This window comes from Mya arenaria, chromosome 9, assembly GCF_026914265.1.
Source record: "Mya arenaria isolate MELC-2E11 chromosome 9, ASM2691426v1".
Classification (NCBI taxonomy): Eukaryota; Metazoa; Mollusca; class Bivalvia; order Myida; family Myidae; genus Mya; species Mya arenaria.
The window spans coordinates 35,070,707-35,097,243 of record NC_069130.1 but is presented as its reverse complement, the minus strand read 5'-3'; the positions used below and the strand labels follow the sequence as shown (position 1 = coordinate 35,097,243).

The 26,537-nt window shown below is 35.1% G+C and overlaps 1 protein-coding gene across 1 annotated transcript; it reads left to right on the top strand.

Annotated features, from left to right (window-relative positions):
- Nucleotides 1-3,848: 3,848 nt before the first annotated feature.
- On the top strand, nucleotides 3,849-26,291 carry LOC128203378 (uncharacterized). The gene is made up of 10 exons (XM_052904784.1): nucleotides 3,849-4,247; nucleotides 9,392-9,574; nucleotides 11,021-11,146; nucleotides 11,293-11,490; nucleotides 12,101-12,148; nucleotides 18,583-18,668; nucleotides 21,178-21,380; nucleotides 21,720-21,929; nucleotides 24,674-24,809; nucleotides 24,990-26,291. The coding sequence occupies exons 1-10, from the start codon at nucleotides 4,048-4,050 to the stop codon at nucleotides 25,616-25,618; spliced, it is 2,019 nt and encodes a 672-aa protein (XP_052760744.1). The 5' UTR covers nucleotides 3,849-4,047; the 3' UTR covers nucleotides 25,619-26,291.
- Nucleotides 26,292-26,537: the final 246 nt, after the last annotated feature.

The following is a 26,537-nucleotide window of genomic DNA, read 5'->3' as shown; positions in this document are numbered from 1 at the left end:
TATACGTTTCGTATAGATTGTGGGTTAGAATAAGTAATATGATCAGTACACATCTTTAATTGTGCGTCAATATAATAAAAAATATAATATAGATGATGGGGTGATCGCAAATAGTAAACTGATCAAATAAGTTATTATTAATTTATTTTCCAAACAAATATCAATAATGACATTATTTAAAAGCAACGAATGAATCAACGAGAGCAATGCAACATTAACCTAATATGAATTAAAGTTCGATTAAAAACAGATGTCCATGTTTTCGAGTTTCTTTAATGATATTCAAAATCTCTCGCTGTGTGACATCTGTCTGCTTCGCTTCTCACACAAATCGTTTTTCAGCTACTGAAGAGTGAAGACGATATTGACATTTGACTGTTTTTGTGAGGTATTTTAGTTTATTAATCGTTTCAATGTTGTGTGTATTTTCCGGAAATTTCGAGCTTCGGTCATGGCGCCACCACAAAGAGTTAAGCATACGGGATAGTAGATGCTAGAAATACTGGAAATACATGGGACGAAATACTTACATATGGAATAAATAGTTGACGATGAAGTTAGATGACGTTTGATGATTTTCTTTAAGAAAAAAAAGGATAACGACAGAAAATAATTCATCAGATATGGTTTCTGTACTTAGCCGATGGAGTGTCAATATCATTTTTTTCCTTAGCCTGCATATTCAACTCATTACGTTTTCCTAAGGATTAAATTTATTTCAGGGAAAACAACTCTTTTAATAATCTTTCTAACAGTGACGTATAATGTAGGGAGAACTATTTTTCATCGTGTTATGCAAGTAATTGTTTGCAAACTTTTGGCAAGCGGAAGTCCGAATTACTAGACTGGTGTATTGTTTGTATTGAGAAATATCAATTATGGTTAATTTATTTGATTGTACCAAGAATTTCATTTTGATCTCCTTTTTCTAGAAGGCAGATTATTTTCATAAACTCAACCAACCCTCCCATTCCCTTTAAATCTTGTGTCATGCTACTTCATTTACAACTGAAGGTACCATGGCAGATAGTTTATAACTGTTTTGCTGTCTTGTGCAGTTGTTTGTGCCGTACCTTAAGTAAAGAAATGCCTCATGAATTTCACAAGCTGGCCTGCCCTTGTCAAGAATGTTTGGTCTAGAAAATACCTGTGCCTCGTGTCACCAATGTGTAATGGACCGGAAATAACAGATTCTATTCGCGGCAATTATTTTCATCTTGAAGAAATTTTCGCGCTTGATTTCTAGAATTCGTTCCATCCTCAACTTATTTAATTATAATATCCCCAATCCAAAACAGAACAAACTCGAAAGTAGGTCAAGCTTCACTATATTTCTAAATGTATAAATATGCCGTCTGAATTGTGCCAGAACAGGAATGTTGTGAAAACCCAGGTAAATTTGGTACCGAATGCCCTCTGTCATGTCTTAGACACCCTCAGCCATGATGCCCATTTGAAGATGGTGAACTTGGCAGCTGAATTAGTTGGTCTGTCTTGAAACCATCCTGTATAACAGAAGTTGAATTTGGTTGTTTATTGCATGTTTTGATTACATATTTACATTTTCAATGAATATGGCTTTGATGATAAATGTGTTAAGTTTCAAAGCGTATCAGACTTGATTCAACAGGAACGTTATGAGCGAAGGAGGGTCGAAAAAGCTTGAGTAACAAGCAAAGTTGTCTGTTCCCATTTGTTCTGTATAGCTCGGTGCTATAAAACATGAAATATGAACAATGATATTTTTGAAATAAGGAGCACTTATACGATCTTATGTTCTTGTGTATGAATGAGATTACGTAATGTAGCCTAAAAAGTACAGTATATTTTGGGAACTAAACTTAGAAGCAGATGAAAAGTATTTATAATCCTATTTGTAATTAGCCTTGAACTTAGGCCATCAAAGTATATGACAAGGACCCCGAATGATAGTTCATTGACAGGGACATGTTAATAGTCAACAAGGAGACTTTGCAACCATGGGGGTTGCAGTTCAATGTTGCATTTAGATCAAGTTCTCGCTGTTTCATTTTTTAATTACATTTTACATGTTAACAAGTGATCAAACGGAGTGTTAAGATAAATGAAGATGATGTGAATAATAAAAAAGTTAATGTGTGTATCCAATACACTTAGATATTTTCCTTAGCGTAGTTAGCATCAATACCGTTTTTCTAAAACATAACTCAAATCAAATGAACTTTGGGAATATCGGTCACAGCGTTATGGTCAACAATTATTTTACCCATGACTCTGACAAGGTTTAAGTTTGAGTTACAACTTGCCATGAAAGAACGTTTTGTTACTCTAAACAGACTTGTAAAGTTTAAAGCTGATATCTTAAACGGATCAAAATTTATTAAGAAAACAAAAGCTCAAACGGTCGAAAAATAAGCTCGCTCTGTCCTGGACACCAAGTTTGGTGATAACTGGTTGTTAGTGAGCGGACACTGTAAATACAGTTTTTGTCATAACTCTGGAGTGACTATGGCGACATGGCTGGTTGTCGAACCTTACCGAAATTTTACGCATAAACATTTCTGACAAACTTTTTGATGATTGGACAAGATCGATTTTAGTTAATTTATTTAATTAAGTATTTAGCGATCACTCTCATGCTAAAAGGATTGTTACAAACTTGTCCGAGATATTATGCCCATACCTTTTCTGGCTTTTTAAGTTATTGATCAGATAATACTAATTTTAGGTAATTTCTATAATCAAAGGACGATTACCCTCGAGTGTTTCGAGCGATATGGCTGGTAATCGAACGGTCTCATGGAGGTATTACGCCCATGCACATTCTGATCAAATTTGGCGATGATTGGACAACATACTGGACGCCACCCGCCCGCTGCAGGTCAAACTATTATTTGTCCCGTTTGAAACACATTCAAATAAAGAAAGACAGATGGACAATAACTGTAAGGGATCCGCATTTTTGCAGAGTCTAATTACATTGGTCTGCATTTTTTGCAGAGTCTAATTACATTGGTCTCAAACCTGTGACTTCTTTGTAGCAGTCAATGTCAATGTGGACTTGACCTGGGTTAACTCAGTGATTCCACTGGGTGTGCCATGGACAGTGTTGTCAATGTTGATCCATATCACCTGGTACTGCATGATCAATTTGCTATCAACATACCGCTGCAGTGGCATCATTTAGAAATAGAAATTGGGCTGCGCAGTTGCATATTTTAAACCCAGCATGGCAAATGTAGCTTGTTTACAGTACGGACTACAATTTTGGTCACGTCTCTAGTCTGGCTATTGTTCCCGCCCTGTGGGAATAGCAGCCACCACTTTATGTTATATACCTATTGTTACCTAAAAATGATACAGAATATATACAGTAAAGGCGTTGCTTATTTGGTTTTACTTAGTTGTTTTACCTTATGCGTACTAAATAAAGTCGACCGTGTTGTCGAAGAGTGAGTTTGTCTTCTTTTATGGATTTTTATTAATTACGATGATGTAATAACTTCTTTTACATTTGTTGTAAATACAAACAAGTTTAAACCAGTGCCCTAAAATTAGCAATCATTGTCACCACAGAGCCATTTTCTCGCGGAGGTAGCAGGAACCGATTATGATACTAAAATAGAAGAAATCGATGCGAGCTGCATACTCTAGCTATCGTAGACAAGGGAAACAACTACGTCCCAAAACCTATATTATTGGTTAATAATAATACAAATACCTTAACATAAACACCAACTAAATGATATATCTAATTAGGGCTTATAAAATCAATCCAGCGGAACCATTTTCACAAATGCTTAAATAGCGTAGGCACAATAGCCTCATATCATTTTACCATAACATATTGAGTTTTCTCTCGTCGCAATACCGATATCATTGTCTGGTTTATACAACCGAGCTTATTACACCTGAGATGATCGAACTGATATTTGCTAATCAAGGTAATACGTTCCTTGACGATCATATTTCATTCACTTCTCTAAAGTTTAAATATGATGTGCAGTGTTCGTATTTGACTGAAAACGACGTGTTTTGTTATTGGCGATATTGGTTACAGGTGTAAAAATGTCTAGACCTGGTGGTCGGAAGGAGAGAGATGGGGCAAAGAACGGTGCTCTCGACATTAACGAACAGATAATTAAAACGAATGCCCTCTTGGTTGACACACTCGGAAAATTATCGAGAGCTGAAGACGATATAAACAGCTTACAAGAAGAAAAAAAAGAACTTGTTGACGAAAATAAGGAACTTAGTAAACAGAAAAGGTAAATCAATACTGTAGTGTTTGTATTATTCAGAAGTTGTTTATAGCATTCGTGCTGAACTCACCTGAAACATGTTAGATTGTGAAGTGACCATTATATAATTATGTGACAATTAGCACGTTGCTTAGGAATTCCTTAAAAAATAGCACGTTTTATCATCGTGTCGAGACGGATCCTTAAGAGCACAACTTCAAGTTTGTCAAAATATGTCCCCGTAGAATGTACGTGAAGTTAGCGGCCTAGCGGCCTAGCGGGCTAACGGCGTGAAGTTAACGGCCAAGCGGCCTAGCGGCGTGAAGTTAGCGGCCTGGCGGCCTAGCGGCCTGGCGGCGTGAAGTTGGCGGGCTAGCGGCCTAGCGGCCTAATTAATTTTTCTATGTCCAAGCAATTGTTAATGCGTTTTTTTTTAAAACAATGATAAATCAAGGTTTTTTATTCATATAGTTACATAGCGGCCTTAAATTTTTATCTATTCAGAATATCTTTCTTTATCTTTTATTCTAAAACAATTTTAAATTGACTGTTTTATGCACATAATATCACTCTGAAGCGTTTTTCAACTTTTTTTCAAAAAAGTCGATCGAGCACTTCAGCGGCCTAGCGGCCTAGCGGCGTGAAGTTAGCGGCCTGGCGGCCTAGCGGCCTAGCGGCCTAAAATGGTATCCTATTTCAAAGCATGAATACATGCATTTTCTTCTAAAACAATGACATCTTAGCTATTTTTATGCACAAATTAACACTTTGAAGCTATTAGCGATTATCAACATTTTTTTTTTAAAGCGTTGATTAAGCAGTCAGCTATTTCAAATCATTAAACATGCCTGATCTTCTAAAACAATGATATATTTACTGTTTTTATGCACAAATTATCACTCTAAAGCGTTTTTTATTTTTTTTTCAAAAAAGTTCATCGAGCACTTCAGCGGCCTAGCGGCCTAGCGGCCTAGCGGCGTAAAGTTAGCGGCCTGGCGGTCTAGCGGCCTAGCGGCCTAAAATTGTTTCCTATTTCAAACCATGTATACATGCATTTTCTTCTAAAACAATGACATATTAACTGTTTTTATGCACAAATTAACACTTTGAAGCTATTAGCGATTATCAACAGTTTTGTTTTTTCAAAAGTGTCGATAAAGCAGTCAGCTATTTCAAAGCATTAAACATGCCTATTCTTCTAAAACAATGATGTATTTACTGTTTTTATGCACAAATTATCACTCTGAAGCGTTTTTCAATTCTTTTCCAAAAAAGTCGATCGAGCACTTCAGCGGCCTAGCGGCCTAGCGGCCTAGCGGCCTATCGGCCTAGCGGCATGAAGTTAGCGGCCTGGCGGCCTAGCGGCCTAGCGGCCTAAAATGGTTTCCTATTTCAAAGCATGTTTACATGCATTTTCTTCTTAAACAATGAAATATTAACTGTTTGAATGCACAAATTAACACTTTGAAGCTATTAGCAATGATCAACATATTTTTTTTTTTTCAAAAAAGTCGATTGAGCAGTCAACTATTTCAAAGCATTAAACATGGCTGATCTTCTAAAACGATGATGTATTTGCTGTTTTTATGCACAAATTATCACTCTAAAGCGTTTTTTTTTTTTTTTTTTTTTTCAAAAAAATTTGATCGAGAACTTCAGCGGCCTAGCGGCCTAGCGGCGTGAAGTTAGCGGCCTAGCGGCCTGGCGGCCTAAAATGCTCTCCTATTTCAAAGCATTTATACATGCATTTTCTTCTAAAAAAATGATATGTTAACTGTTTTTATGCACAGACTATCACTCTGAGGCGATTATCAACATATTTTTGAGAAGGATAGGCATGTTCACATGCTTTGAAAAGCTGACTGCTTGTTCGACTTTTTGAAAAAAAGGTTGATAATCGCCTCAGAGTGATAGTGTTTGCTTAAAACAGATTATATATCATTGTTTTAGAAAACAATGCATGTATACATGCTTTGAAATAGGATGCCATTTTAGGCTGCTAGGCCGCTAGGCCGCCAGGCCGCTAACTTCACGCCGCTAGGCCGCTAGGCCGCTGAAGTGCTCGATCGACTTTTTTGGAAAAGAATTGAAAAACGCTTTAGAGTGATAATTTGTGCATAAAAACAGTAAATACATCATTGTTTTAGAAGAATAGGCATGTTTAATGCTTTGAAATAACTGACTGCTTTATCGACACTTTTGAAAAAATCGCTAATAGCTTCAAAGTGTTAATTTGTGCATAAAAACAGATAATATATCATTGTTTTAAAAGAAAATGCATGTATACATGGTTTGAAATAGGAAACAATTTTAGGCCGCTAGGCCGCTAGCCCGCCAGGCCGCTAACTTCACGCCGCTAGGCCGCTGAAGTGCTCGATCGACTTTTTTGGAAAAGAATTGAAAAACGCTTCAGAGTGATAATTTGTGCATAAAAACAGTAAATACATCATTGTTTTAGAAGAATAGGCATGTTTAATGCTTTGAAATAGCTGACTGCTTTATCGACACTTTTGAAAAAAAAACCTGTTGATCATCGCTAATAGCTTCAAAGTGTTAATTTGTGCATAAAAAACAGTTAATATGTCATTGTTTTAGAAGAAAATGCATGTATACATGGTTTGAAATAGGAAACAATTTTAGGCCGCTAGGCCGCCAGGCCGCTAACTTCACGCCGCTAGGCCGCTAGGCCGCTAGGCCGCTGAAGTGCTCGATCAACTTTTTTGAAAAAAAAACAAAAAAACAAAAAAAACGGTTAAGAGTGATAATTTGTGCATAAAAACAGTAAATACATCATTGTTTTAGAAGATCAGCCATGTTTAATGCTTTGAAATAGCTGACTGCTCAATCGACTTTTTGAAAAAAAAAATATGTTGATTATCGCTAATAGCTTCAAAGTGTTAATTTGTGCATCCAAACAGTTAATATTTCATTGTTTAAGAAGAAAATGCATGTATACATGGTTTGAAATCGGAAACCATTTTAGGCCGCTAGGCCGCTAGGCCGCTAGGCCGCCAGGCCGCTAACTTCACCCCGCAAGGCCGCTAGGCCGCTAGGCCGCTGAATTGCTCGATCGACTTTTTTGGAAAAGAATTGAAAAACGTTCAGAGTAATAATTTGTGCATAAAAACAGTAAATACATCATTGTTTTAGAAGAACAGGCATGTTTAATGCTTTGAAATAGCTGACTGCTTTATCGACACTTTTGAAAAAAAAAACCTGTTGATCATCGCTAATAGCTTCAAAGTGTTAATTTGTGCATAAAAAACAGTTAATATATCATTGTTTTAAAAGAAAATGCATGTATACATGGTTTGAAATAGGAAACAATTTTAGGCCGCTAGGCCGCCAGGCCGCTAACTTCACGCCGCTAGGCCGCTAGGCCGCTAGGCCGCTAGGCCGCTGAAGTGCTCGATCGACTTTTTTGAAAAAAACAAAAAAACGCTTAAGAGTGATAATTTGTGCATAAAAACAGCAAATACATCATTGTTTTAGAAGATCAGCCATGTTTAATGCTTTGAAATAGCTGACTGCTCAATCGACTTTTTGAAAAAAAAAATATGTTGATTATCGCTAATAGCTTCAAAGTGTTAATTTGTGCATCCAAACAGTTAATATGTCATTGTTTAAGAAGAAAATGCATGTATACATGGTTTGAAATCGGAAACCATTTTAGGCCGCTAGGCCGCTAGGCCGCTAGGCCGCTAGGCCGCCAGGCCGCTAACTTCACGCCGCAAGGCCGCTAGGCCGCTAGGCCGCTGAATTGCTCGATCGACTTTTTTTGGAAAAGAATTGAAAAACGTTCAGAGTGATAATTTGTGCATAAAAACAGTAAATACATCATTGTTTTAGAAGAACAGGCATGTTTAATGCTTTGAAATAGCTGACTGCTTTATCGACACTTTTGAAAAAAACCTGTTGATAATCGCTAATAGCTTCAAAGTGTTAATTTGTGCATAAAACAGTTAATATGTCATTGTTTTAGAAGAAAATGCATGTATACATGGTTTGAAATAGGAAACCATTTTAGGCCGCTAGGCCGCTAGGCCGCTAGGCCACCAGGCCGCTAACTTCACGCCGCTAGTCCGCTAGGCCGCTGAAGTGCTCGATGAACTTTTTTGAAAAAATAAAATAAAAAACGCTTTAGAGTGATAATTTGTGCATAAAACAGTAAATATATTATTGTTTTAGAAGATCAGGCATGTGTAATGCTTTGAAATAGCTGACTACTTAATCGACGCTTTAAAAAAAATGTTGATAATCGCTAATAGCTTCAAAGTGTTAATTTGTGCATAAAACAGCTAATATGTCATTGTTTTAGAAGAAAATGCATGTATACATGGTTTGAAATAGGATACCAGTTTAGGCCGCTAGGCCGCTAGGCCGCCAGGCCGCCAACTTCACGCCGCTAGGCCGCTAGGCCGCTGAAGTGCTTGATCGACTTTTTTGAAAAAAAGTTGAAAAACGCTTCAGAGTGATAATTTGTGCATAAAACAGTTAATTTTAAATTGTTTTAGAATAAAAGGTAAAGAAAAATATTCTGAATAGATAACAATTTAAGGCCGCTATGTAACTATATGAATAAAAAACCTTGATTTATCATTGTTTTAAAAAAAAACCGCATTAACAATTGCTTGGACATAGAAAAAATAATTAGGCCGCCAGGCCGCTAGGCCGCTAGGCCGCCAACTTCACGCCGCCAGGCCGCTAGGCCGCCAGGCCGCTAACTTCACGCCGCTAGGCCGCTAGGCCGCTAACTTCACGCCGCTAGGCCGCTAGGCCGCTAACTTCACGTACATCCCCGGATAATATTTGTCCTAGATTAAAAGAGTCATTAATCTTCTCGTTCACAGCCACATTAAAGGAACATGGGAATTACATGTTTATGGACGTAACATTGGCAATTGGCCAATATAAATAATGATTTCATTAATACATCATGCCTCTCTATGTGTATACAACCGACAGGCATGTGGTATGTGACATTGTAAAGAGAGCGCACGTATAAGTAAATAGCATTGGTATTGATCCGCATGATATTTATAGCACGGTTTACTCGGTCTGCTTGTTATGGTTGCGGTATGGGAGAAAATGAATCGACGAAAAAAAAGAAAACACTCCAAAACGGGTGAATACACGTACCAATAGTTTTTTGTATGTGCCTATATTTTCAGTGAAAAATGCGAAGCACTTGAGAAAACAATTGCAGACCTGGAGAAGGAACGACATCGTCTGCGTGATAGAATTGAGAAACTTGAAAGTGAGATAGATGTACTAAAAGAAAGAGTGAGGTCCCTTGAAGAAAAGTGTTCTGCTACTGACGCCATCTATAGCGGAAGTGACGAATCAGGAGAACGGTAACAAATAGGGCTTGTTACTTATGGCCTATGCATAACACATTATGTGAAAATATCTTTATCACACATTTAGGTATTACTTTGAAAGAATGTTTGCTTATCATTCCCTGTCAGTTGTTCCTGACATGTGTCAGCTTGTATCTGAACTTAGTTAATATTCCGATTATCTTAATAGCATGTAGGTTTGCAAATGTCGGTCGGTTGGTTGGATGCTTGGTCGGTGTATAAAGTATTATCCATGCTTTCACTCAAAACCAATTTGAACTAGGATAATGAAACTTCAGTGGTAAGTTTTCTGAGAGTTTGAGGTCACAGCCAGCAGTCTTATGGACAGTTTGTCCACACCATAACTCGAAAATGGTTTGACCTATGATCATGAAACTTCAGTATTAGTCTTATTAATATATTTTCTGCAAATACACGAGAATGGCTTGGACGTAGGTAAATAAAACTTCACTGGTAGGTTACTACTAATGAATATGACCTCTATTTTGGATCAAGGTCATAGTCAATCGGCTTATGAAAAGTTTGACGGCAGTTCAAAGTTTGCAATATTTGTTTTCACTATCATGAATACGTTGTGCCACTATCTGTATTCACTGCATTTTTACTTAAAACTATTTTAATCAATGCAGTGCTCCAGTTTATAACGTTTGACAATCATCTATTGTTTAATGTAGAAATGGATTAATGCATCACAACTTGTCTCATTAAACCGTTTAAAACATCAGAATTACTATTTGCTTTATGCCAATGTTCGGTTTCATCAAACACTTAAAAGGTAACAACTTCCTGTACATCCTACTAGTTTAAACACTCAACTTATGGCTCAATAGAATAACTGCGATCAGATGATATTTTAGCAAAGATAGAATCCTTCATTATTTACGACACTAACTTTCAGAAAATTAATCAACATTGCAAGAGTATTTGTTTAACACTTCGAGCGTACACTGTGATATGTTGTTTTCATTGCGTTAGCACGGATACACATTTACCAGTTTCAATTCCTGTTCCAATGCGTATTGCATATCTAAAACTCAATGTATCACTGCGCCATAGAATAAATAGTTCAACCAACTAATCTAACACAATACAACCTTCGTCTCTTTTTACGGCTGAGAACTTGTTATTACCTGTTTTGGTTTACCAACGCTACATGCAGCGTTCTCATATCAGTTTTGGTTTTTACGGAAACATAAATCTTCGCGCGTGCATTTTTTCAACCCTTTTCATTCTTTTACTTCTGGAAGTATTCTTGCTGTTGTAGTAGAGATAGCATCGTCTTAATAGTGGTTTAGCGTTCGCTTCGGTGTACGGAAGGTCACGGCTTCCATCTCAATACATATAATATTATTTTATACTTTAATTATTCAATACATACTAGATGTCTTTTTATTTATTTCTTAAAATATGAAACACTTTGATTTTTTTTGTCGTTTTCAGACCTTTAAGAAAAAACAGAAGTATCAAGTCAATAGAAGAGGCAAACGTTTGTCTGGAGAGGGAAAAAGAAACGCTTCTAACGGAAATAGGAGTTCACGAGCGGGAAATAGCTCAACTTGCAGAGCGGTTAGTTATGTGTTATAACAGGAACACCATTTATATATATGATCAGAAATACTTGCTGAAGTTCCATATATTAGTTATTTTGTTGATAAGTAAAAAGAATATCCTCTACAGAATGTTACTCTAAAATGTTGCGTTCTTTCTGTCAGTGTCACAGCAAACGACCAGCTTGTCGACAGCATGAAAAACGACAACAGATGCCTTGCTAAGAAAAATGAGACGTTGAGCAAGGCAACTGAAACATATGTAAATCAAATAAAGCAGCTTCAGCAGGAACGTGATGAGCTCCAAAGAATAAACATTGCATCTCAAGAGGCACAGCTTGGAAGCGATTCTGATAGTTTCCGGTAATTTTTAAGTCAGTAAAGGTTATTGTAGGACATTTTGGAATATACTAGTAGATATCCATTAATCAGGAGGAGGTATTTATTCTGTCCCACCGTCTGTCTGTTAGTCCGTTGTTAGTCAGTTAACATGTTGTCTCAGCCATTTGTCATTTTAGTGTGGTTAAAATATTTGTTCAGCGTATGGGGCTACTATGCAAACTTTGTACATACTATTCTTAAGGAGTAAAGTTTGACTCCAAACCGTAGTTCCAAATGTTTGCATTTTGATACATTACTGATACAATTATTTACAATCTTCAACAATATGTTCTATAGACATATTGTAGTTGTTACAAAGCCATGATTTGCAGCCACCTTGTGTTTACACTTTTTGTTAAGATTTATCATCCCTTTGCACTTGTTGTCTTTTCGTCAGCCTTATTTCACGCAACATACTAACATCCATGTATATAAATAATTCTCGTTATGAGATAAAGCTCAAATTTGAATACTCATAGCATTGCACTATAAAACTTTGAAAAGATTTTGAAAAGTGGTCCACTTGGAGCTTATATTTAAGCACGTCTTATTGAATTGGTAAATAATTACTTAAATTAATTTTATATTTTAGTGTCGGAACATCGTTCAAGATGGAAAAAAGAGACTTTGTTTGGAAACCGTAAGTTTACTAACCAATATATTTAACTATTCATGTTGCATGAGGAAGTAATGCTCAAGGGTGAGCTATTGTTTTCACTATTTGAGCTTCTATCACAATTGCTCAAAGCTTTTCCATATAAAGTTCTTGTTTCTATGGTAACGGAAAGGAACACAAAAGTACGCACAAAATTAATAAGTCAAAATAAAATCAATTGGCAATAATGTTCACAAATCTGATCTGTAAAAAAATACACATGACATGCAGACGCGGCCTGTTCTTCCTGAAAAAAACTCTTTGAATATTTTCTGAAGCCAAAACTCAGAATTCAAGTCAACTTTCTAAAAACTCTGGCTACTAGTTGCGGGGCATTTTCTCTCTTACTGAATTATTAAAGTTATCTACTAATACCAATATTGTATTTTCAAAGAAATCATCATTACTTTACCTTTTATCAATTATTTTAAGAACAAACCTGACCTGATAGCGGTGGGTCTTTTTTAAGTTTGGTGACTATAATAGAAAATGACCAATGGTCAGAATTAAAAAAATGAGACATTTTTTAACCAAATAGGAAATTTGTGTCCATCTAAAAGTGTTGTAAGGTTCAAAGTTTTGTCTTTCTAAAAATAAAATATATAATGCGCGGTATGTTATCACAGCTAGTCTTTATTCTCTAATTGTCGTCATAATGACAATCACAGCTTTTATATGCCATTAATTGAACTTATTCATAGCCAAAGGAAGTGAATGCTATCATACGTGTGTAGAATACGTCTAAAACATGTGTTGAATTTGTATATATTACTAGTAAGAAAAGGGTTTCTTTTGCACGATGTACATGCGTACTGTTAATGTTTTTTATACAAAATATGCTAAAATACTAGAGAGTTTCAAAGGCATTTAGTATTGAACTCTCCGCAAATAAAATAAGCGAAAGAGGAGTTTAATATTAGGGTTGGACTTAGTTAGTATGGATGCTATTTGCTTTGAATAGCACTGACTTTGCAATGCCACTTTGCACGTAAACGCCGTCACAAGAACTTCTGTTACAAAGGTTCCCAAAAGCGGTTTTGTCAGGATTTCACATTCTTGCACAAAGTCTTTGTCGCCATTTACCGGACCAATGAAAATAAACGTTGCTACCGGATTCCGCATTCACACTCGGAGGTTTCCAACTTAAACTGTGACCATGACGGTTGCATATGTCACTTCTTGTGTTTAACACCTAAATGTTCGACATTTTAAACCCTGCTTTGTTTTGTTTTACTAGGGGATGGTTATTTGTTATATTGTTGGTAGAGCTTATTTGCGTATAGAGATAGTTTGTCACTGGTTCGGTTTGGAAATGAATAGATAGTTCTGGTTGTTGAGTAATATAGATTAAGTATGTTTAGTTGGAAGACAAACACATAATACTCGTACTAAAATCTACAAAAAGAATCGAAAAAAGGGAAGTTAACAACTTGTAACGACTCAAGAACATCGATATACAGTGACAACCTTGGAACGGTGCGAGAACAATTACTTGGTTAAACAACATAATAAATGATTGACCTATTAGAAGCTACAAAAGCTTGAAACGCACTCCTTTATCGGTGAAATAAAATGATGGAATGACAAAGATACTGCAAAAGTAAACTTTTGTGACCAATCACGCACCTCCTTGATTATAAAACACTTTCTGCTTGGATGATGAAATTACAAAAGGTATTACCTATGACATTTGTAAGAGCGAGGTCTTTTTTTCTGGTGTTTTTCTTCTCGCTAAACGTGACCCGTTTTCGAACGCTTGCGACACTTCTCATTACTAGGAGAAATTTTATGTATTTGACTTTGATATTTACGAATCTATTTCTGTAATTATCTTCACCTCATATTGATTTTTGTCATGCATGCACATGGCACACATTTCTGTAAATTAGAATGGTTTCAAAAACCTTAAAAGGTAATGTAAAGTAAGTACTTTTACTTAAATTTATTTATTACTTTTTATTATTTCGACAAGTCGTCACTGATAATTTCGTTTGTATTTTAAATGCACATGTAATTTACAATTGTCGCAATCTTGTTAACTATTATTTTTTCTCTTGAAGTATTTGGTTTCTCTTCCCTAAATATGTGTCTTTGAAAAGGAAACGTGGCTTATACATTTGTTTTGGGTTCTGTTTTTGTAATGCGGTATTACAGTTATATTCGTTTTCCGTTTCTTTCCTCGTGTTAAATTTGTTATGCATCTCGGTTTACAAGGTGCTGAATAAACGCTCGTATACAACGAAATATGTTTCATGACTTTAAACACGAAAAGCAACGTTGCTGTCCAAATGTGGGTCGAATGTTTTAACAATCGGAACGCTGAAAACCCTTTGCATACTTATTTGTCACACACGAAATTTAATCCATTACTCATTTTTATCCGTTAACATGGAACTATGTATTGTGAACCACGATAACGTATATATTCAGTAAAATCATTTCAAAAGAGATTGAACAATCGCATCCTCTTCGCTTTGGCGTGTGTTGCCCATGAATATCGAAATAAACTCAGTGGGTTTCAAATGCATTTCTCGGTCATAGGATTGCAAACTAGTCATTGGAAATCATATTACACGCCCCGTTGCGTGCAGATAGTGTTTGGCAAATACCGGAGTGTGCACGTATTAAAGGGGCTGTACACCAGATTGGCACCAAAAAAAGTTTTTTTCCAAAATTCAGGACAATTATTTAATAAAATGTTCTACTCTCTGATAAAATAATTATCAAAAAAATACCAACATGTAGAAATAAATCGTGTCGGAGATGGGTTCGAACTTCTGTCGCCAAAATTGCGTTGTATCCACTGTGCTACGAAGGCTCACCCTAAACTGTCAGAATATTTAAGCTATATACTTAACTTGGTAATATCACGTGATAACATCGACTAGCCAATCACGCATAAGGAATAAATTATACTTGGTAGACATACCAAGTAATCTTTTTAAATGGAAAAATGCGAAAAATTAAATTAATTGTAAACGATGTGGTGCTTCAGTTAGTGAGTTTGAATGCATTGTACACATCGATAACAAGTTTATGTCAGTTTCCGACAATTTTCAATTTTTTCGCAATTTCATCATACGGAGTACAGCCCCTTTAATGAACTATTAAAGACATTTAAAGTCTAAAGTATGTTTTAACATTCATTCTGATTTCAACAGACAATATACGACAAACGGGAAATACTATAAAATAATGTAAGTGTAGTGACAATTATTTTTTTCTGTCTTCTTTTGTTTTTGTTTTTGTGCAGCGGTATAAATTGTTTTGTTACAGTATATGCGGGCAATTTTTGTTGAAGTTTTATAAATATGTTTTATTTGAAGTGTAATGGTGTGCCTGTCACATTGTGCACCCGACGAGTTTATTGTTGGTGTGCGTGCCCTTCGACTCAAAAATAACTGTTATGGCCATATGGGGGTTATAGAGCAACCTGTTTCTATGGAGGGTATCCTGTGCTGAAATTTGGATCGAATATGATGTACATTTATCATATATGGTATTGAAAATGTCGACGTGTATGTGCGTTGTTATCATGTTATATTTGTCGGGTGGTAGACCAAGTCTTTTAAAAACTGTTTTCCGTACTTGCGAGAAGAATGCGCAGTCATTTCTAATGTTGTCATTTTCCCTTTTTACATAAAACGCTTTTAAACGCTTTCGAGTTAGATACTTTTAATAGACAATTGACAAGGAAATATACAAGTTTACTTAATGTGCTGAATCGAAAGGGGAAGAACAAACAATAACATCAATGTACTTTTGAAAGACATTGAATTTAGATTTGTAAGTGTATGCTTTAGGCCACTTCTTTTTTATTTTTTGGTTTACAAGAATTTTTGGAAAAATCCACCGGGTGGTCGAAAAAAAAAAAAGGAAAAAAGTCACAAAACATACTCTTAAAGGGTGAAAATCAGAGAACAACATAAAAACATTGAAAATTGATATAATTTACTTGACATTTTAAATTTTTAAACTGCTATTAATGCATGTTTTAATACACTCAAAGTTTCAAAGTTCTAATTAAACACACAGTTTAAAACTTACATACTGTGCATATAAAACATCAATGAAATTGACTATAAAACATGTTTACATGTATAAACTACACTGAGATACATTGAATATTACTCAGCAGGATATTTGTTTAGCTTAAAGGGTATGCTAAAGCAAAAGTGAATGCAGAACACTTAAAAACTGACCAATATTAAATTGGAAAAAAGGGAAGGCAAATTTAACGCTTTAAAATACACAAGAATTGCACTGTATTAAGACAATACATTACATTTTCTAAGCATTGTTTCAGTTATTTCAATATTGGAAAATGTCAATAAAGTGAAATAATTTCCAATTTTGTAAATAAGGAAGTAATATTGTATGAAGACATTGTGCTTTAATATTGTGCAAACAATTCCTGAAAAACTAAAAACCAAACTAGACCTAGATTTGAGTTTTAATAACCTTTACCATGCGGGGTCCTAGTTGTGTGTAACCCAATCCATGCTATGTCCGGATATTTTCGGACCGGGATATTTACCATGCGATGTTCAGCAAATCCATTTCAAATTCAAATCTTGCAGCAAATTACCACATCAGTACATAAAAATCACATAGCAAAATAATAAATCTAGCATGTGACTTAACTTAATGTACCAATGATAGTAACAGTGAAATCCATAATTAGTTATCGGATATTTTCATCTTCTCCCAACTCCGCCATTTTGTGTATCATGCGTTCACAGGGCATCTATACTTCATGATTGTTTATTTTTCATTTTAAAGAGAATTCCTTGGTTACAACAACAAATCTCATTTAAAGTGAAATATCAAGTTCATAACAAATTAAAATGGACTTCAAAATAGTTTTCCGTGTTGTTTTATCTTAATGTTTTGCACACAACTCCTGGCATTAGTAAATGGCATTGACACATGTGTTCAACTCTTTCATTGTTTTTACTCTACTATTAACCCAAACATGAATAAACATGTAATCTAGAATAAACACAAGCTTTACATTGACTCAATGACAAGTATTTCCAAACCAGTTTGTGATTTAAAATCCATAAACACAACCGACCGAACTTGTGAAACTAGATCACCGGTGTCAACTTAGAAATTTTACTTTCGATTTCACCACTCACACTAAGTGCACTGTTATTTGATTTTTAACCATAAAATGTTATAAAATAATTTTCTCACACATAATTTACAGATATTTGTGTCTACTTATTCGATGGCAGCCGCTGCCACTTATTTTTCATCTATAAACAACAATATTTTCATGACCTAAATTTGCGGGGAAAAACAACAATCACGTGACAGTTATTGTTTGTGTCGGCTGTTAAATTTGCCAATGTATTTTGCTATTGTTATTTTCACAACTCCTGCATATTTAACTTAATTATTTCATACAAAGAATGACTGCTATCGTCAATTTCGCCATTGTCAACGGCGCTGCCATAACATTTGACTGGCTCACATGTTATTACTATAAATCGGCGAATACGGCTACGGAACAACAAACCAGTCGAGATCTACTGCATTCGTACTTTTATCTGTTCGTTTTTCTTTAATACGGTCGGGAAAATAATCTTGAAAAAAAAAGTGAAATTCATTTTTTATTTTTTTTTGTACTTTTCGGAAAATTAGACCCGCCGGTTTTGTAAACCAATTTATATAAAAGTAGTGGCCTTAATCATAATAAAATAAAGCCAGTTCTAAGTCATACGTGGAGCTCCGCCCAATTTCCTCGCAGTTACTTCGTCTGTCGGATATTTCGACCCTTGATTAATCCATTGCAACCCTCGACATTTCGAACTTTTAATTTAAGAGATTTCAATATCTACCCATCTGAAAATATCGATGAAAATATCGATCCCACCTACTTATAAAAAAGCATTACAACCCCTCCGTTTAAGCCATTTCGACGATTTGTAATGATATTTTCCCTTGAATACATGTCGACTCTTTCATATTTGGACATTCGGTCCTAAAGTGTAACTAGTTGTATAGGTCAATCTATATGTATCAATTTTTACCATATTCGATTTATTGTTGTTTATACCAATGAGTGCTGCGTACAATATATAAGATTATCAAGACCGCAAAAGAGTTTACGCTCGTTTGTTGTTAAGCCTGAAACAATTGCCAAAGCGACGTGCGGGGGTAGTCATCCCTTCATTTTTAACTGAAATCTGAGTTGAAACTTTATGATGCTTACTTGAAACAAATTTGCAGTTGTAGTAAAATTGTAGTGATTTTCAGAAATATCAGGATTACAATAACCCTATTTAAAATGCTAATAAACAAAAAAAACAAATTATTTTGTGAGAAATGTATACATTAAATGCTTTCGTCACATGACGTTCCATTCATCTACGTCACGCGCTTTGTTATTTTTCATTAATATTGTTTTGCAGAAGAAACAAAGACTCCGTATCATCAATCGTTTGCTGTATGGAGATTTGCGAAAAAAGTGGATACAAGTTTAGACTTCCATATAAAGGTAAGATCGCAAGGATCATGAAGGAAAAGTGTTCATCAGTGAGCAATCTGCTCAAACCACGAGATACTAATGTCATGTTTAACATATTGGTATTTCGATTAGGGAGGCCTGATTCGCTTATTTAGTTTTTTCTCAAAAGCTATAAAATGGGAAACGGAAGGCACAGAACAATTGCATTGATATTGCATATACTTATACATATAATGAGTACCCATGCAGATAGTTAGTTTTTAGTTGAACCCAAAGCAAACCTGTTTAAAAACAATTCAATACTTTGTTTTCAAAGATTTTCCACGTTCCTATATAAAGTTAACTTGGACAATAACTGTTTGTATTATTGTTGTTGTTTTTTTTTGCGGTGAAACTATAAGAGATATAATGCATAATGGAACAGCAGTGTCGTTACACAAGTTATTTAAAACTGTAACAAATTGATGTTTTGTACCATTAAAAATTAATACTTTGGCGGATTGAAATCATTGAAGTAAACTACATGTATACGAGTTTCTTTCAAAAGATTAAAAGGAAACTGAAAATGATACTTATTCAACTTTATCCCTGAACAGTACACTACATCGAATAGATCAATAGAGATGATTAAATAATGTAATAATGTCATAGGTATTCTAAAAATGACACTTTACATCTAAACATAGCCATGCTGCTAATTAACGCTGCGAGGCTGTCATGCTGCTGGACTGTTTACTACACGCAGCAACGCTGCTATGCTGCCATTCTCCTAATTTACACTGCCAGGCTGCTAGGCTGCCAACTTCCAGGACGTCAAAATAGCATTGTTCATTTTTAAACAAAATTAAATCTGGTAGGATAAAGTAGTCTCCGCCTACAACAAATTGACATTCCAATCGCTTGCAGGCATTAATAAATTGAAAAACAAAATAAACAAAAAAAACTTAACAATTCAGGTGTTTTTGATCACTGAAATGGTTCCCCATCTAAACTTCCCAATTGATCATTATAAAATATCAAAGTGACTTTCTATAAGGCTATTTACAAGGCCTACGCAACCAAGTCGTATACAGAGTCAAAACTCATAATTATAATACAATGTTGTGGATTTGCGAGTAACGCTTATAGAAAATACAAAGTATAGCTGATGAAAAAAACTATTTAAATATAATGCTTATGCCTAATAATCATAAACGAAGTACCCGTGTAACTAAAGGCATGATTACTCATGAGTCTTCAACATAGCCATCTTTTCGCCGTCTCGTTCTTTGAACGAGCATGTCTGTCTTTCAGACTTTCAGACACATAAGCTGACTGACATGGCACCACTTGCTCTAAATGAAAGTGTTTGTACCCAATCTGTTGAAACTTACTTTAATTTAAATTTAGTTGTTCCGGTATAGCTTTTTGTTATGAATAAGATGAGCTGAAACATGTTTCGAGCGGATTACTTTACCTCATCGGATGAGACAGTCCAGCTTGCTTGAAGATCGTTACTATGCTAATTTCATACTTCCTTAATGCACATACAACCGCCGTATGCCAACATGATCATTTACAGGTACATTAAATCAATTATATCAATACTGTCCTTTTACTATCATAGTCAATGAAATATATCTGAAGTAAGAAAGTATTTCTGTTGCATTGGTTTTAAACTCCATTAATGTAATTCCAAAATAAATGTTTGACAATGCTCTTCTTCCTTGTTATTGATCAAAATGTCGTATCATACGTACTAGTTAATTTATTAAATTATCGTTAATTATGTGATTTCATATTGGCCAGTAAATTGTCCTATGTCAGCTGTATTCGGGGTCAGGCCAATACCTCGGACAAATAACTGGGACTTTATGAAATTACCCGATAACTTTCTATTATATACGTAACTTTACATCTGAATATCATATAACTTCGTTAAACTTTCATAAACATACTCATTTCGACAATCTTACATCGAGACTCGTAAACCTTGTTACTTTTAAACATGTATGCTACCTCCTGTAAAGCAACACTAACTGTTGCATACTGCTTGTTCTATTCCTCATTTGATTTCCGTTTGAAAGATGGAACATTCAAAATACTTCAAGCATTTTTTAACTGATTGGAAATAAAAGTTTCTCAACGGTGCGCACCTGGATGATATCAGCATTCATAGATGTTCAGTGTTCTTGCAAAGAGACTTTTAGACGGTCGTCCATCATTTTTTCTATCAAAACAGATGGCCGCATTGTGGAAAAAAACGACCTTTGCGAAAAAATAAAACTGCGATTCGAAGTTACCACGAAGAGATCCTCGCATATACTGATTTCAGATAAATCCCTCAACTATACAAAAACCTGTTTGTCAAACAATATCCGTAAAGACAAAAATTAACCCAACTATGAAACGCATATTGCTTTTAAATACCAAAGATAGCTGCTGGTGAACAGGTAAAAACAGTATTTAAAAGTATATGTCAGAAAGGTTTGGAGTCACATCGTGCACTCATCACAATATTTTGCTTGGAATTTTAAATCAAGCTTATATGTTGTTCCAGATACTTCGGGAAGAACTTCTAGTTCTATTTGGGCTTCCGAGGGCAGGGAAGTTAGTAAGTACCAACCGACTGCTGTGTTATTGGATCAATCAATGCAACTTATGCATTTTGGATGGAAGGCAGAAGACAGCTACGTAGGGATGCTACAGCAAGGACGTGACGACTGTTACCTGTTTCGCTTAAAACCTACTAGAAATGTAAAGGTGTGTACATATACTAAGTATTGTAAAAGGTCGTTTAAATTTACAATATTGTCATGTGATACTGCTGATGCTACTGCTGCTTTTAGTGTTACTACTACTTCAATTTGTTGATACTTGCATTTGTCTTAGGAATACATTTGTCAAAAAAGATGCTGATGTATATTTGCCAATCTGTAGGAAAATCCCTTTAGTGTGTGTCTGTATATTAACTAGTATTTGTTTATTAGGTTTTTTCATATAATTATCGTTTATGCGTAGAGCATTTGAAATAAATATGATCCTTTGTCAAAGCTCGATAGGACAATGAATTGTAAGTCATATATTTATTTTCATTTTCAGGAACAATCACTTTCTGACGAACGAAATGTAAAAAGTGTTAGTGTTTCACAGGTTTATCAAAACGTAATTCAATGTCTCAAAGATCATTTTATGGAAAAGTTAAACCTCTTCAAGTTAGGAATTGGAATGAGCGATATAATGTGGATACTCATTGTTCCGGAAGAATTTTGTAACCATGGATTTAATTTCATGAAAGATGCGGCAATGCAGGTACTTTGAACTAATTTACTAACTTAGTCCCATTTGATCACATGTAATGTTATACATCTTAAAAAAATGTGATAAAATACATTTTGAGGAATTTTGCACAGTGATGATAATGGTGACTTTCTTTGATAAAAATAACATTTAGGCTATAGCTATTTGCTTAACGAACAGTAAAAAAGTATTTCGCAACCTTAATTAACTTATCAGTGTGCACTGTTACTCTAAACCAAACATACGTAATCGTTGTATGCGTATACTATAAGCGTACAAGCCCTTTAATAATTTTGTTTAATTACTATAATCATAACCCGATTACCGAAGGGATTCTGACAATTGTCCCACGGAAGCGGTGTTATGTGTTCAAAGATGTTGCATAGACTTGTTTTATCATAAAATACCACCGCCATATTAGGCAACTTACCTCATCTCTTCCGCGTCTTTCCAATATTTAGGCAATCAGCTATTTGCCTAAAAAACAAGTTTTCCTATCTCATTGTTTCAGTCATTGCTACTCAAGCTAAGTTTCACCTTAATTCATAGGATAAGTTACAACATTTTAATAGTTAATTTGACAAGATTACGTAAATGCGAAGTACCAGTCAACTCTTTCTGGGGCTATAGAAACGATATTGTATTCAATGCTGCATGCTTGTTAAAAATATCATGAAGAAACATACCTTTTTACACTTAAATCAATAAAAAGTTTACCGTTACCTGTCCCCCGTTGATCCGGATGGAAATATAGAAAGAAGAGTTGTTCAAATATCAATCTTATATTTAAGTTGGATGAAGGAGAAGAAACGGGTGGCCATTTTGCATAAATCTTAACATAATTTGACACTGTGCTGCAAAAACTGATCAGTGTAATAATTGGAAAAATCATTGCCTGTACTGGAACTATGTAAATTGGTTGTTTGTAGTCTTATTCCGTCTTGACCTCAGGGTCATGTATAACTACTCAACTTTGTGAGACACTGTGTTGGTCAACTCTATGTTTTCTTGTGATTTAATTAAGTCTTGGATTGTTCTACAGCAGCCAGTTACTTGTTTTTCAATTGGAACTGTTTTAAAGTGAAAAGCCAGGTCAGTGTCTATATGAAACACAGAGTAAAAATAACTGTGGCCTCAGGCCACTGTTTACATTAACTGGGTTTCTGGACTAAGTTTAAACGGCACAAGCTGCACCATTAATCAGAGTACATGCTACCGCGGAAATATAGGCGATGACAGGGTTAGTATTCCCCGGCGCTACAGACGATCGCAGAGTTCCGGGACATGCTTTGCATTAGATCATTTGCCAAGGATGATCCGATGTTACCACGGTGTCTGTATCTACATTGACACCAGATACCAGTTGTCGAGGGGCAAGTCGCCCCTGGACGCTAGCCAGGGCGTTTACATGTGTCATATGATCTATTTTGTGGTGAAGCGTGGCATAAGCAATATTAATTGATTTATGAAACATATTCCAATATTTGTATACTTGTATTTACTTATTCTTTAGAGAGTAATAATGTATTCAAATATGTATTTGCAATGTTGTTTATGTATACGTCTTTCTTAGCAGCTGTAATTGTAGAATAATTGTTCGTTGAAACTAATATTGTTCATTAAGATTTGTTAATAAGAAAGTCATGGACAAATCATTCAAAAATGACATTAAAGTAATGAATATATATATATATGTGTGTATATATATATATATATATATATATATACATAATTTTGGAATATATATATTTAAAATATTTGAAATTGGTAGCTTTATGCGAGGTATTTATACATTCTTAAATACGTTGCCATGCACAGTCTTTACTCGAGATTGATATACAGTTACTTACATAACCGAAATCATTCTCGTACAACATGTTCATAATCAGTGTTGTCCATGTCAGTCTCCCTGATTCATTATGTAATTTAAACATATAATAGTATATACCACTAATGGGGTATCTATTATCATTTAACATTGCAGTTAATATTCAATACTTCAGGTGTCTTGACATAAAATGAACACATTGTGCACAGTGCAAATTAGCGACATTTCTGTTGAGGCATGCAATAAGCGGGCAGAATAAGATAAATGTTTTCAATACGATCGAAATATTAAATTTCCAAAATATCAGATGGGTAACATAAAACTGGCAACACAATATAATTAAGTACCTTGAAGGAATTTGAATGGTTAAAGTAGCCATACTGTTTTTTTGAACTGGCAAATTATTGTAGCTTCGTTTCGTTCCTGCCGTGAAAGGATTACTTGCGTTTATGTCATTGCAAGGGTAGGCTCCTAAATACTGGTAAAGGTTTAATACTTTAATGCGTGTTTCTGTGTATAACCTCCTAGCGAACCTCCATTTATTAAAACCATATTTTTTTTAATTTGTTACGTTTTAGTTTTATATCACAATTGTTAGATGGGAATGAACTCCTGCTTTAGTGCCATATGACCGGTTCAAACGTTAACCATAAAGTGTTGGAGTTTTTTTGTTGCATTTAGGCGGAGCATCACTCCTACCAACGATTTAGCATGAAATAACGATGCATTACTGCAGTTTCAAAATGTCCGAAAATCTTGAAATTCCTTAAACATCTTAAGTCGAAAACCTTCAATATATTGCGAAACCTGATGGGTACGGAACAAATGCTAAGCAAAATGCTTTATGGATCATATGGTTCATATAATTTTATTACATATTTGTTTCTAGTTTTTTTCTATACGCATTCAATAAATATTTTTGTTACAGGCGGGTCTTCCGGCGGCCAACCTTGCGACTGTGAATGCAGCAATTGCTTCTATCGTTTACGCTGAACACATGGACGATGAGGACCAAAGGTGTTTGAATGTACTAGGAACGAACATTGTCGTTGTTGAGGCCAAAGGTACGAATTATCTCGTCTCTTGAATAATGGACAGAATGTAGAAACATAATCGCATTTATTTAACAAAATAACCGAGTCACATAAATACGACAAAGACTTCCACTGTTTACTTAATATTAATATCAAACCAACTGGTAGAGCACATCCAAAGAATCATACCTTACATTTTACTTTTTGTAGAAACTGTGCATATAACTGTTTATCAACGCGGGAGGGAAGAAGCACTACACGAGATCTTAGCTTACAATGACTTGACTTGCGGAAGAGGTAGCGTTGATGCCGCCTTTGATAACTTTTTTGTGGAGATTGTCGGATCAGAGGTGTGGTCAAAGTTTCGCTCAGACGATCCGGTCGAGTTTATGGATTTTCAAGAACGTTTGCGTCGTAAAAGAAGAGTCAGTCGGTGTGAAGGTCAACAGATTGTCATCGTTCTTCCCACATCGTTGTTGTCATGTTTTGAAAAGTGTACAAAATCACGGCTTTCAGATGCAATAAAAACCACAACGTATGCAGATCTAGTTAATGTCGTTAACCACAAACTTAGAATAGAGTCCGTCGTTTGGAATGGTTTATTTCAATTATGTATTGACACAATGATCAGCAACATCCGGACAGTTTTAACGAATAAAGCTGTTTCCAGGGATGCTATTCTTCTGTTAGTTGGGGATATTGCCGAGATTGATCTCGTACAGAAGGCTGTCAAGAAGGCCTTTTCAGCCAATCGCGTTATTATTCCCAACGATTGCAGCTTAAGTGCGATGGAAGGCGGTGTAATGTATGAACATCTGTACGAGTTGCATCAACGCTAAGAAGTGAAGATGTACATAAGTAGTTTTCGAAATATTGATACATGTTGATAATTTGTTGTATAAAAGTAAGAAAATGTTGATGAAAAAAAGACAATATCGGTATATTTCACACGATCGATTTGGTGAGTAATTGCACCCGAAACGCTGTCAACGCCTCGAGGACAGAGTATGGTTGGTAGCTTTCAGTGCCCTGTAATGCCCAATGCTAACCTTATATAAAATATCCCTTGTACTGTTCTTCTGTTAAAGAATTATCTGTTTAGTTTGTGTTTTGTTGTTGTCATTAATGCGTTTTCTTTATTTATTTGCCTTTTTTTTGTTTGTGAACTATGTGCATAAACTTGACAGGTCGATATATGGTATATACTAGTGTTAGGAATCGAATACTATCTATAATCGGTTTATGAAACCGATCATTAACGATTATTAATCATTATTTAATCATATTTGGTCATCATTTAAGGCATACAGATAAAAGCATGCATCAGTTTTGAGCACCAATGTAACCTTACAATATTGTGTGTACATTTCATTGTATAAATTACATTATTTATTCAGAACCCAACTATCCTTTAAAGATTACAAGTTACTATTACAGAACATGGGACCAACGGGTCTAATTTTTGTCTTACATTTAGTAGTGTATACATTTGTAAATAAACACAAAGGAAGATTTCAATTTCTTTTTTTATAATTAATCAGTAACAAGTACAACAAGCAGATAAAAATGCTGTTGCGTCTAGGATGTATTCCTGATTTGATGAAACGTGGTGAAATAATTACACTCCATAAGGGCGGGAAAAAGTCAAAAGACGACTCCAATAACTTTCGCGCTATCACGTTGTCTTCTACAATACTCAAACTTTACGAATTAGTACTGCTAAGTCGATGTAAGGACTCTATTATTCATAAGCTGAAC

What these genes read in the sequence shown, in the direction of transcription:
- LOC128203378 (XM_052904784.1), top strand. Translation starts at nt 4,048, where the DNA reads ATGTCTAGACCTGGTGGTCGGAAGGAGAGAGATGGGGCAAAGAACGGT. An exon ending in AGAGACTTTGTTTGGAAACC is followed by an intron (nt 12,149 to 18,582) that starts GTAAGTTTACTA and finishes ATTGTTTTGCAG; the next exon opens with AAGAAACAAAGACTCCGTAT. An exon ending in TGTCGTTGTTGAGGCCAAAG is followed by an intron (nt 24,810 to 24,989) that starts GTACGAATTATC and finishes TACTTTTTGTAG; the next exon opens with AAACTGTGCATATAACTGTT.